This window comes from Herpailurus yagouaroundi, unplaced genomic scaffold, assembly GCF_014898765.1.
Source record: "Herpailurus yagouaroundi ecotype Mexico unplaced genomic scaffold, PumYag 28, whole genome shotgun sequence".
NCBI classification, from domain to species: Eukaryota; Metazoa; Chordata; class Mammalia; order Carnivora; family Felidae; genus Herpailurus; species Herpailurus yagouaroundi.
The window spans coordinates 138,410,754-138,423,838 of NW_024412376.1; the positions used below are offsets into that span (position 1 = coordinate 138,410,754).

The window sequence follows — 13,085 nt, forward strand, 5'->3', positions numbered from 1 at the left end:
GAGGCGGAGGAGGCCCCGCTCCTGGGACCGACGGCTGAGGACCGAGCGAACCGGGCGGGCAGAGAGGCCGGCGCCGAGGCTTCACCGTCCGCCTCGCTTTCCCAGCTGGGCTGCCCGCGCGCGAGGCGAGTACCGGGGGCCGCGGGTGGGCTGGGCGGGGCGGGGGGCAGGGGGGGGACCGTCTCAGGCTGGGCTGCGGCTTTTCGGCACTTTCCGGGTAAATTCCCAGAGCGCAAAGTGTTGGACTCTGGTTTCTGCCCCTTGGATTTCGCTCCCGCGTGTGGGCGTCTAAAAGGAAACCAGAAGCGGGTAAGTGATACAAAAACTCCTTGCTAACGTGATTTGATCCGGGCGGGTGAGAATCTGCACCGACAACTAGACTCCTCCTTCGGCACCCCGCACCCCGAGATAAAGAGAAGCTGTCCTTTAGCGAGTTTCAGGCACCAAGTTATTTACTCGGTAGAGATAATGAGTTTGCGCGGATCTCTGCGCTTCCCCCGCACCCTGCTGGTTATACACTTTGAGACGACCGGCTTGTTAATTAATTTTAATCACAGTCATTTGGCCTCCACCTGCCTGAACCCAACACCGTACACCGGGACCTGTCGGCAGTCAGTTTACTAGATTGATCTTTCATTTTAGTTTGGAGACAAGTCTCTTGGGAGAATGGGTGAGCCATCTCATTTAGTAAAAAGTAAGTTCGCCCGGGCTTGTTTTCTTAAACACTTTCCTCACCTCCTTTTGGCGATCTGGAGCTCTTTTGATTTGAGGGAATGCTTTGTGAAATGATGTTGTGAACTTTATCCTTTGATAATTAGAGGAAAAATAGAAGCAAGTTTGTGTAGAATCATGACATTTTTTGGCTTTTGCGGGTTTGTGTAGTGATAGGAACAATTTTTTTTTTTTTTTTCAAGGTTGCCCTTGAAATAGGCCGCTCAGTGGAATATAGCCTTCTGGTTAAAAAAAAAGAAAAAAAAAAGTATCGAGAAGGAAACTATTTTTAAAAGTACATTTAATCGGATGTCACTGTGATTACCAATAATAGTATTGTACTTACAAGCTCAGTATTGATTTCCCCCGCACTTAAGCACTCTACACCCACATGAGTTTGTGGAACTTTGCCCATAAGTAATTGGAAGATGAAGTTAGGGCTGTTTTAAAAAAGGAAGCTAACTTTTTTAAGGGAAAAAGAATCCTGTAAACTTGTAGTTATGACTTTCATGCACTTACAAGAGAAATGTTGAGGGAAAATTCTCATGACATTACACTGTTTTAACAATGTTTAAAAAAGAAAGAAAAGTAAAATGGGTCATGGAACTAAGCTGGAACCTAGAGTGGAAGTGTTTGTTTCCCTGGCCCCTTTTTAAACGCATTTTTTAACAGATACTCATTCAAAGTGGGTCTTAACACCAAGAGTATTTTATATAGATTTGGTTTGTTAGTACTCAAAGATTTATTTAAATTAAAATGCACCTAGGGGGTAAGTCAGTTGACTTGTTAAAACTTATTTACATGGGCGTGTATGTGTTTGTATTTTTTCTGTCTTCTGTAAACCTGTCAGATTTTATAGTGGTTGCCAAGAAAGGAAACCTGATAGTGTGTGTGTAAAATATGTATTTTGCTGTTGGTGTATTTAAAGATAAATTCTTAATCATCTGATATTACTACACATTTCTAGCAGTTTAAGACCCAAATATTCAATTAATCCTTTTCAACTCAACTATAGTTACTCTAAGTACAGGAATCAGATTACAATGAATTGCAATTTTCTTGGAAATGTTTACATTAATACTATGAAACTATGAAGTTTTAAAAACCCTAGGACTCAGGGTTATAGATTTCGTGATATCCAAGACTTTTTTTTTTTTTTTTTAATACCCCACCTTCCTGTAACTTTGAGAAAGTTTGCTGAAAGATGTTATGAAATTGCCAAGTATTATGATGGTCGTTGCTTTCATAGCTTTCTTTTAATATGTTTTTTTTTTCTCATTTATTTATAGACTCATTTATTGCATCCAGTGTTGGCACTTGCTAAGTTGAGGGCTTTTTGGAATTCTCTGTAAAATATTAATTATGTAGGGAACTTTTTATTAATGTTGGAAATATTTCTTAGCTTTGACCAAACGTGAATTGATGAGAGATTAGAGGCTATGAGATGTCCTTTTAATCCTTTCTGTGAAGTCTTGGATCCCTCTAGTTTGTTATTTTAGGTTTTTTTTTTTTTTTTTTTTTTTTTTTTTTTTTTAATTGGCCAGATTAAGCCAATGGTGATGGCTAAGCCATTTTACTCACTTTGTTGAAGTCAATTGTATTCTATTTATAAGGTCATTCCTAGTATAAGAATAAGCATATATCTTTACCCATACTATGAGGAAACAAAGGAATCCTGATCTGGGTTGGAGTAGTCATTTTGAGCAGTTTCAGAGGTAAAAACTACCAGTGAAGAGGTGGGAAGAATTATTTTTCTATCTTATTCCATTTGTATGCAGAGTAGATGGGTAGGTGAGGGGATACTCAGGGAAGGACTAATAAGATGGTGAATATGCCCTCATGGTTCTTACAAAAATGGGACGCATAAAAGGACTATACAGGTTATATTACATAGCTTTAGGAAACGGAAACATCGTTAATCAATTTGAAGTTGGAGAGATGATCAGGGAAGAGCAAAAGAGAAGTGGGATCTGCATGCTGATTATAAAGTGTCTTGGGTTCCTGGGGGGTGGGGATGGTAACAGTCATTGCTGAGTCTCTTTCCTAGTATCTTGATAAAGTTCAGAATGCTTAGCCTGCTATTCAAGGTCATAGCCAACTCCAGCTTCCTTTTCTGGCATCACCTTTTATTACTTCTTGAACCTTAGGTCCACCTGTTCTCATCTCCTTGCTGTTATAACCTGAAGACCTCTCCCTCCGTGCCCCCTTTATGGCATATCTTCTGCTTCAGATAGTGCTGTCTCCATCCCCATTTCTTCCTACTTGAGATTCCCCTCTTAGCCCCTTCACTGATCACTCCTTCCTCAGAGCTGTGAATGGCTGCATATTTCACTTGCCTTCCTGGAATTAATTTGAGATTTTTAGAGTTCCCTAGCACTCATGAAAGATGATGGTTCTACTTCTCTATGTAATTAATAGTAAAGCAATATTTAAAATGTAAACCATGTGAAAGTCAAAGTCACAAAATTAGATTTTTTTATTATTATTTATGCACTTTTGGGGGGGTACCTCAGCATTCCATTTTCGATATTTATTCTTTACTGGCACTTACCAGAGTGGTAAAGTAATGATTGTATGTGTGCTATTTTATTTTGTTTAGTTCTGTCTAATCATAAGACTTTTAAACTCTTTGAGAGAAGACATTGCATCTTCACTTTCTTTATGGCACTTAGTGCTGCTCGCAAATGGGAGAATGGTTGCTGTAATCTTGAACTGCAAATATTTCCCACTGTTATTACTCTTGGAGAGAGTAGTTAGTTTTCCTCAAATATTTATTGAATGAATAAATGTAAATAAATGAGTCAGTAAGTTGGAAGACATTTGCTGAGATATCTCTCTTCTTAAGAAAAAGAGACTTTGACAGTAAGGGAACCAATAGGAGTGAGCTCCCAAATTCAGCTGGAAAAGAGGTCAGGGGACTATTTATAAATGCAGAGAGAAGAGACGTTCACAGTAGGCTATTTTGAAACATCTGGTTGTTAGTTTAACAATGCAACTCAAATTCAGAGCAATGGTGGGGTTTAAGTTTATATTAAAAATTTAGAATTAACATATGTATGATAAAGTACACATAGCATAAGCGTAAATTTTTAAAAATCTTTCTATTGATCTGTAATATCCTACTAGTTTTGACCTGACTAAATTAAAACAATGCTCAGGGCAGCATGAAATGGAACAGAATCCTGAAGAATATGTGCCCATTGTCTTATCAAGAGATGGAAGTGGTCTCATTCTTCTTTCAGCTAAATGTCGCTGGTTGTAGAGGGGTAGCAGGGAGCTGGCACTGGGCAGAAGCAGGTGCCCAGCTAGGGGCACACAGGTAGGGCTCCTCCGCCATGATGCAGGCTTTGGCTTACTGCTTTTCACTGTCCCCACTTCTGCTCTTGTACGAACTCAGCACGATGAAACCTTTCTGGTTGTTGAAGAATTATGGCTCTCCTTTAAAGATCTGTGAATTAGAACTGACAACAAGTTTCAGACATTAGCTAGTTAAAATCTAGGTGGATAGCTTGAAAGAGAAAGACTGAAGCCAAGAACATTATCAAGTACATAACTATTGAGATTATTACCGAAAACACCTAAACCTAGGTATTATGGAACCTATTGGTAACTTCTTGTGATAAGGAAGTGAACTATCACTTCTAGCCTTCACTGAATGTGGAAATGGATCCTAAGTTCTAGATTTTGAAAGAGTTGTACTTTTGAGATTGCACAGTAAATAAAATAATCAAAATGCAACTTACACAATTCTTTCTCCTTGATCCAAGCTGCAGAATGCTTTTGCCCAAGCTCTGGCTATTTTCAGCTCAAACCTCAGTTACTTTCCATCCAGCAGACACTAATTAAATGTTTATTGCTTGCCAGGGACTGTTACAAGATCTTTATGCATAGTTACTCATTTCATCCTCAAAACAGCTCTGTGAGGTAGGCACTATTGTCCTGACGGTGGTGAGGCTCAGAGAAATAAAGGAACTTCCCTACAGTCTTGCAGCTAGTGCATGGCGGAGCTGGGATCACTGGTAATCCCTGTGCTGTGTCCTCTGTTCACCGTACTCCCTGTACCACTGCCTGGTGGAAGAGGGGATGGAATAGGTAGGGAAAGCTCACGGATGTGGTGGTAGATAGTGTAAGACCTGAACTGGCCTCTAAAGGAAAGAAAAGAGCTCTAAATGTGTACAGGGAATTCAGTTTGAATAAAAGGAAGCTGGCCCAAACCTTCTAGTCTGTCTCCCTAGCTCCTTATTGTGGTAAAAACAAAATAAAACATGCAGCATAAAATTTGCCATCTTTACTATTTCACAGGGTATAGTTGGGTAGTAAGTAGATCTACGTTGTTGTGAAGTAGACTTCCAGAACTTTTTCATCTTGTAGAACTGAAACTGCACACCCACGAGACACCCGCCCCCCCTCTGCCGGCCCTTTCTACGAATTGGAGTACTTCAGATACCTCATAGAGGTGGAATCATGCAGTATCTGTCTTTTTGTGACTGCCTTATTTCACTCAGCAAAAAGTCATCAAGGTTTGTCCATATTATAGCACATTGCAGAATTTCCTTCCTTTTGAAGGCTTCATAGTATTCAGTTGTATGTATACTCTACATGTGGTTATCCATCAGGGAACATTTGGGTTGCTTCCACTCCTTATCTCCTTTGGCATCACATTTAAAGTTAAACCTTTAAAACTAGTCTAATACCTTCTGGGACAGAACTTCAGTACTCTCTATTCTAGTCAGGCTGCATTTTTGTTTTTGTCCACCATTGACTGTTCTCGTGGGTGGTGACTACTTACTTTGGCTATATTTGATTATTTGATTTTGGCTTCCTACTGTTTTATTATATAGCGCCACAGTGGCTGTCTTTCTGCAATGATAGATGCAAAATAAGTTTTAATAAGCAATTTTATGTTACTTTTGCTTCACATAGTAATTTCAAAGATCTTTTCCCCTAATTTGTCACTTTGTCTTAAATCCCACACAAGTAGAAGTGAATGAATGTAGGCTTTCTTTTTTAGCTACTTTCATGGACACATATACCCACAATCAAACTGAAAAGGTTTATAAGACTTGAGCTTGCAAGACATGGAGTTTGGAAACAGAACTTCCGTAGTGACCATAGGTGCTTATGCATAGGAGAGTCAAAGGAGGGGAAAAAATCTGAAGTGCTTGATACCCCTCTTTTGTTAAATCCATTTTCTAGCTCTTAGGGGGCATTATGGTTAAGAGCACAGGTTGTAGAGTCAGACCCTGAGAATTCTGGAATTTATTCACTCTTTATCTGTGCTGTGGCTTTGGGTGTGGGGCTTTCCTCCCAAGGCAGTTGTGAGGGTTAGTTGTAGATCCTAAGTAGATGGTGTGTAAACATCCGCAAATATTGGCCATTATTATTAGCAGTATAAGCCTGAGGGAGAATGAAAGACAATGTCTGTGTTTGATGTGTGGGGAGTAGTAGCCTTCAAGGCAGAGAACGTGTCAGTGAAGGTCAGGGCCTGCGGGTGACCACAATCCAGAGAGATGGCCAGGTTGACGGAGCTAGGCTTCCTGTGTGGGATTTAATGGGGGTAGTGTTGCCACAAGCTAAGATATGTGAACGGGTGGTAGGGGAGTGGGGTGCTGAATGACCGATTTGATAGTATTTTGGCAGCTAAGCACTCAGGCTGGAAAAACAAGTTAGGATTCTTGACTCCTGACCCTTTGCAGTCTCTTCTGTACCGTGGGATGGAGTAATGTGACAACAAGCAGATTTTCTCTAAAGTACTTCCTCTTCTGCATGGTTGTGGGGACCAAAGTGGAATATATCATCTTTATGAATCCTTGGAGTGAATATCTCAGTATTAAACAAGAGTTTGCTTGATATGCAAACACCATGGTACATATTTCTTGTGATTGTAGTGTGTACTGAGGCACAGGTAGAATTCAGTTAAGACCTGTGTCCCACACTAACTTGTTCAGCATGATACCCATGTGGAACTCCCTTAAGGGATTAGCTGTTTCTCCGCAATACGTTTATTCTCAACTTGAAGTCAGGGACAGTTCTCTTATCATCTGTAGTGCCAGGCATCCTATGGGGGTAACTGATTAGTGGTAGAGATTTAGAAGAGCAAAAAGTGTACAGGAGGTTTCTACCTTGGGTATCATTTCAGGGTGTCATAAATCAACTTTACTATCAACTGGTGCCACTTAAACATCATGACAGGCAAACGAATCTTTTTTCACAAATTTCTGGGTTTCCCCCTGTGGGATAGTTTCACTCCATTGGGAACCACTGTTCTGGAATACAGTAAACTCTCATTGTTCTTCAAATCAGTAAGATTCGTATTGATAACTTTGAAAAGTTTCATTATTCGTGTGGTAACCTAGTTTCTCTTTATTTGGTAGATATTTTCAGTCTTGTGATTCTGTGATTATTAAGCCTGTTTTGACACAGTTGCACTTTCTAAACATTCTAATGTTATGTTTCTGATTTTAAAAAGGTGAACTTTAAAGTTATGACGACATTCATTTGTATGGTGCTTTTTTTCTCCCATAAGATATTAGAGTCAGGCAAGTACCAGCACTGAATACTTTAATGACTTCATGGATTCATGAAGTGACCCATGGTTTTCAATTTTTTTCTTTCTTTGCTCAGTTGGGGGGGGGGTATGACAAAGCTCCCCTGGTGGTGGGTGATGGGGAAGAGCTCACTGGGGGGTTTACCTTACTTGAGGCATTAGGAGAGGGAAAGCTATCCCACAGGTGGTTTAGAATGCTTCCAGCTAACTTTCTACCTGCCCCCCCCCCCCAATTCCTATGGATTGGAGGATTCTGTATTTGAATCTTGTCTCTGTTTCTGACAAGTTTGGTGACCTATATAGACAAACGTTAAAACTGTATGTATTTTACACTTTCCATTTTATTTATTATTTTTTAATTTTATTTATTTGTTTTTGAGAGAGAGAGAAGGCGAAACAATGAGCAGAGGAGAGGCAGAGAGAGAGGGGGAATAGAGGATCCAAAGTAGGCTCTGTGCTGACATCAGAGAGTCTGATGTGGGGCTTGAACTCAGGAACCATGAGATCATGACTTGAGCCAAAGTAGGAAGCTTAACTGCCTGAGCCACCCAGGCACCCCTATGCTTTCCATATTAAATACTCTCAAAACTGTGAAAAAGTCTTTTTATTGAATACATGCTATGCGCCTGATGGTGTTCAAAGGCTAGAGCAGTGAACAGTACACAAGATCTCTGCCTTCTCTGTCCACAGATACCAGGTAGTAACAAAGCCATCAAATAGAGTAAGAGGAGGGAGTAGCAGAGGGAGAGTAGGGAAGGCTTCTCTGAAGTGGCCACATTTGAGCAGAGACCAACCAAAGTGATGGAGGGAGCCATGAGTTGGGAAGCAGATTTAAAAGAGATACAAGGGTGAGAAGTGAGCTCATGACGTGGGGATAAAACTGAGGCCAACTTGGTGGCAAATGAATGATGGAATGGACAGCCAGGGGCTATGAAGTTGGAGAGTCTCACAGGGAGTGATGTGTTACGACTTTTGTTATAAAATGAATCTTTCTGATGCTGTATGAGACTATACTGTCTGTGTACGGGAGGTGGGGGGGGCAGGACAGAATCAGGGCTATGAATCAGGAAGCGATTGTAGTGGTCTGAGATGGACAAGATAGTGGCCTGGACTAGGCTGTGAGCAGAGGTGGTGAGAAGTAGTTTATGCAGGACAGAGTTTTAAGGTTGAGCTCAATAAGATAATAACATAATGCATTATTAAGTGATCTCCAAGCCAGGCATGGGACGGGTACTTGTAAATGTTATTTCCCTTTTACTTCTTGAAAATTGGTCAGGATAGGATGGGAAAATGTACAAGCACATGTGTAGTGCCAGCAATTTTGCATTCTCTAGACATGTAGTACATATACATCATGCACTGTGTTTCTAAATAAATAATTTGACTGGCATTTATTGGGCAACTTATATGGACTGGTCATCATTTTGGCAAAGTTATTAGTTTATTATGGGATAATAAAAAATAATTATAATGGCAAACACTTAACATTCCTTGTGTGCAGTTAGTATTCTAAGTGATTCACAACAGCCCTGTGAAATAAAGTCTTGTTACTCCTGTTGTCCTGATGAGGGTGAACTGAGGCCCAGAAAGGTTAAATGCTTGTCCAAGCTTATAGAACTAGTAAGTGGAAGAATTGGGATTTGACCAAGGCTGTTCAGCTCCCAAATCTTCGTTTTGTACTGCTAAACTATCCCACTTCTGTAGGTTACTATGGAATAAGTGGAATATGATTTAATGCTCTAAGAAGTAAATGCTGTAGGAATAGAGAAGAGAGTTTATTTCTTGTTGAGTAGAGACCTTGTGACAACATTTGAGTTAGACTTTAAATAATGGGAAAGGTTTTAGCTGTGGGGAGATAGTGATGACAGGCATGGAAATAAATATAGTGATGGAAGTATATGTACATGAAGACCGGGCTGAGGGATTTGTTTAGAGACTGTAATAATCCAGGCAAGAGATATGAGTGTGTGAACCGTGGTAAGGGCAGTGAGGACAGAGGAGAGTATTAGTCAGTTTGGGCTGCTGCGACAAAATACCACAGACTGTTTGGCTTAACAGAAACAGACGTTTATATTTTCGCAGCTCATGAGTCGGGGAAGTCCAAGATCAAGGTGTTACCCAGTTTGGCAATAATCATTTCCATTTGTGATGTGCAAAAAAAAAAAAAAAAAAAAAAAAAAAAAAAAAAAAATGTATTTATTTACAAAATAATTGTGTAGAGCAAGAGTAGTGTATCTGAGAATTAGTTTTGTATAAAGTGTTGAAGTTTAGCTTTCTACTTTTTTTTCCCCTGACATTTTGTCATTTTGAATGTGGCAGAGCGATACCTTATTGTCAAAGTCATTTCCTGCCTCGTATGTCTTGTTTGTATTTTTCTTTCTCTGCATCCACAGTGCTGTCTGAGGGTAATACGTGCTTTCCCTTTTTTGTGTGTACGTGTGTGTCAGTGTTTGCCGATATTTTTAAATAGTGGAGACAATAGCTTTTGGCCTTTTGGCAGTTAAGACATGCAGTGTCTGAGTGGTGTCTCTTGGAGAGTTATTTTGAAATGTGATTTTCAGAGACAGTGCATTAACACTTGTTCAGATAAATTGACCTAGATTGGGTGAGTCTCATTTTACTATTTCAGCATATGTTATGCATGTTCTCTACTTTTTTTTTCTTTTTGTGGAAGCATAATATACAGGAGTGTGCACATATCCTACGTTTTCACAAACTGAACACAGTCACAGAAACAGCACCTAGATAAATGGACTTAAAAAAATTTAATGATGTTGTTTGGGAGTAAAATGAACCTATGTACATCTGCTATGTAGAAAGGAAAATGTGACCTTTAGACTTTTTTTCCCCCTTTCATATTATTTCCTGTTACCTAATGTATTTACATATTATTCAGGCAGTTTTATCTTGTATATCAATATTGTGCATACAATGCTACTGCATTTTTCGAATGAAAATTATTAACCTGAGAAATGTATTCTAACTGTGCTTTTTAAGAGTGTCTTTGCAGAAATGTATTAAAGGGTAGGGTTGTTCATATCTAGTTACTGTTAAGAAAAATTTTCTAAAATTTGGAAATCAAAAAGGACATGTATAGCATGTTATTTCAATGCATTGTGTGGGGGTATTGTTTAACAGGCCCACCCTAGGGGTATTTATTCCTAATTTTGTGCTCTACTTTCTATGTGCTGTTTGATTAGAGCCCTGAACTGGGAAGTTATCTGTTAGCTTATAGATTTTTGTCTGGTAGAGAGATAACCCCAAAGGTTATGGTTTTATTGCCCTGTAGGACATTAACCAGTTTTTTTAAATCTAACCTACTAATCTTAGTCTTAACATGAAAAAAAAAAAAAGTATTTTCTGTCTAAACCTATTGCACAAATGTTCCTGGAAACAGTCTTACCATCTTACTGGTTCCTTCATTAATGGGTTGAATAAATTATTTGACACATGTTCATTTTATATTTGTGGGAAAGTTGTTTTTTATCTTTTTGAAATTCATCGTTTGATCCCACCATGGCATTTCTGCCTTGTATCCTCACACTTTACCTAGGAATTGACTCTGGGGCATGCAGAGTAATGGCAAAGATTCTAAACTCTGAGTGAGCGAAATTATCCTCGTTTCTATTGTGTTTCTCCAGAGAAAGTTTATCATGTCAGACTAGGTTTTCATAACTAAAATATCCTAATCCATTAATATTCTTTTCTTTTTCAGGCTTAAGCACATAAAACATTCACTGTGAAGAAAATAACATTTTGAGACATTTCTCTGTTGCGAGTGATAGAGGAAAAACCAATACAGAAGTGGACTTTCCTGTGTGTATCTCCTTGTACTGCTTTTGATAACTCAGCTTAGTAATGAAGCCACCATTATGTCCTCAGTCAGTGAAGTAAATGTTGATATCAGAGATTTCCTAATGAGCATTAATTTGGAGCAGTATCTCCTACGCTTCCGCGAGTTTGGTTTTGATACTGTGAAGGACTGTGCGGCAGTCAATGACAGCGTGCTGCACAAAATTGGAATATCACCTACAGGACACCGGAGGAGGATACTGAAACAGTTGCAGATAATCTTGTCAAAAATGCAAGATATCCCAATATATGCAAATGTTCATAAAATAAAGAAGGACGATGAGACTTCAAAGATTCCCCATGCTCCATTCTCTGATGGGAGTAACTCCGTAGATCTTTCAGATGCAGGTGGTATTCAGGCACCTAGCCCAACGCAGTGGGAGACTGTTACCAAAACTCTTGATCAAAATGATGTTAGTGTAGAAAATAGCCAGTCTCTTAAATCAGATGATAAGCTGTCTCTTCCTAAACACAACTTTCCCCTTCCAGAAGAAGAACCACACCCAAGTTTGAATTCTTTTCAGCATACTTTATTTGGTAGTGAAAATATTAAAGGAGAATCTTTGATTACAGAGATAACTATGGATTGCACAATCGAAGCGCAACAAACAAACAGAGCTGATTTGATCTCAGAAAATGTGAGCCAGCTTCCTGATGTAGACTCTGAATGCCTTTCTTCCCTCCTCCCGTCAGTATCAGAGGCAAATTCTGGAAGTGGAACTAATGGTTTATTAGAAAGATCACTGCCATCCCCATTCTTTCAATTTCAAGGAGAGATGGTTGTAAATGATTTGTATGTTCCGTCGTCACCAATCCTAACACCCATGAGAAGCCGTAGCAAGCTGGTTTCAAGACCATCTAGATCTTTTCTGCTAAGACATCGTCCTGTACCAGAGATTCCAGGGTCTACAAAAGGAATTTCAGGGAGGTAAGAATTTTTATGATGAGCCCTAAGTATTCAATTTGAGTGAATTTAGTTGCTTGTAATGCATATTTTTAGGATTGGTAAATTTGACGTCTATTAATTTGCCTATTCGATGAACCTTTTTTTTCTTCTAAAATGAGAACGTGTCATTTCTTTTGTACACTGTTTCCCAGAGTCTATTTCTAACTTATAACTGCCTGGGACTCTCTAGTTTTCTTCCATTTAAATGGGAGAAAGTCACTTCCTCTAATTTTACCTGGCAGTTCCTTCCCATGCCTGCCTTCACACCTGGTTTTAAATTCTTCCATGAGGGCAATTCTTATATTTGAATTGTTGACTCTGTCTCCTGACTGGATTATTTGTCCTTCAGCGGCGGCCATGTTTCTTTTTTTTTTGTTTTTTTTTTTAACATTTATTCATTTTTTTGAGAGAGAGAGAGAGAGAGAGAGAGAGAGAGAGAGACAGAGTGTGAGTGGGGGAGGGGCAGAGAGAGAGAGGGAGACACAGAATCCAAAGCAGGCTCCAGGTTCTGAGCTGTCAGCACAGAGCCCACCTTGGGGCTGGAACCCATGAACCGCGAGATCATGACATGAGCTGAAGTCAGATGCTTAACTGACTGAGCCACTCAGTCGCCCCAGGGGCCATGTTTCTAACGTTTGTATCTCTACTGCTTGACACAATGCATTGGCATGAATTAGTAATTCAAGATACATGTAGGGAGCACCAGCTTGGTTCTGGTCACTGTGCTCGGTGGGGAGGTAGAGAGGAACGAAGGTGCTTGAAATGTAGCGTAGGAGACAGATGGTAACAGTACAGTGTGAAATCCGGTTCACTGGAACCGGAATTCTAAAGAGGGGCCCACCAGCATTGCATGTTGGGTTGTTAGTACTTTGAGGTAACTGCGGAGGCTAAGTGCTGACTTAACAGCAGAGAGAACTTTTGTCCCTTTCTCAGGGTTACACCTAAAATAGTTGTGGTTTTCTCCAGGGTTGTGGTGGGATGTTTTTCTTTTTTTTTTTTTTCTTTTTCTTTCTTTTTTTTTTTTTTTTA

At 39.6% G+C, this 13,085-nt stretch overlaps 1 protein-coding gene across 4 annotated transcripts in view; it reads left to right on the top strand.

The window, feature by feature from the left end:
- Positions 1-195: 195 nt before the first annotated feature.
- The window catches only part of ARAP2 (ArfGAP with RhoGAP domain, ankyrin repeat and PH domain 2), a 188,497-nt gene continuing 175,607 nt past the window's right edge, over positions 196-13,085 (top strand). For 2 of the 4 annotated variants that reach the window (XM_040486118.1, XM_040486132.1), the window contains exons 1-2: positions 384-694; positions 10,974-12,038. In XM_040486118.1, the coding sequence (XP_040342052.1) occupies positions 11,131-12,038 (908 nt within the window). In that variant the 5' untranslated portion in view covers positions 384-694; positions 10,974-11,130. Of the gene's footprint in view, positions 310-381; positions 695-10,973; positions 12,039-13,085 lie in introns of those variants that run through there. The other 2 variants (XM_040486123.1, XM_040486141.1) reach the window with 2 other exon arrangements.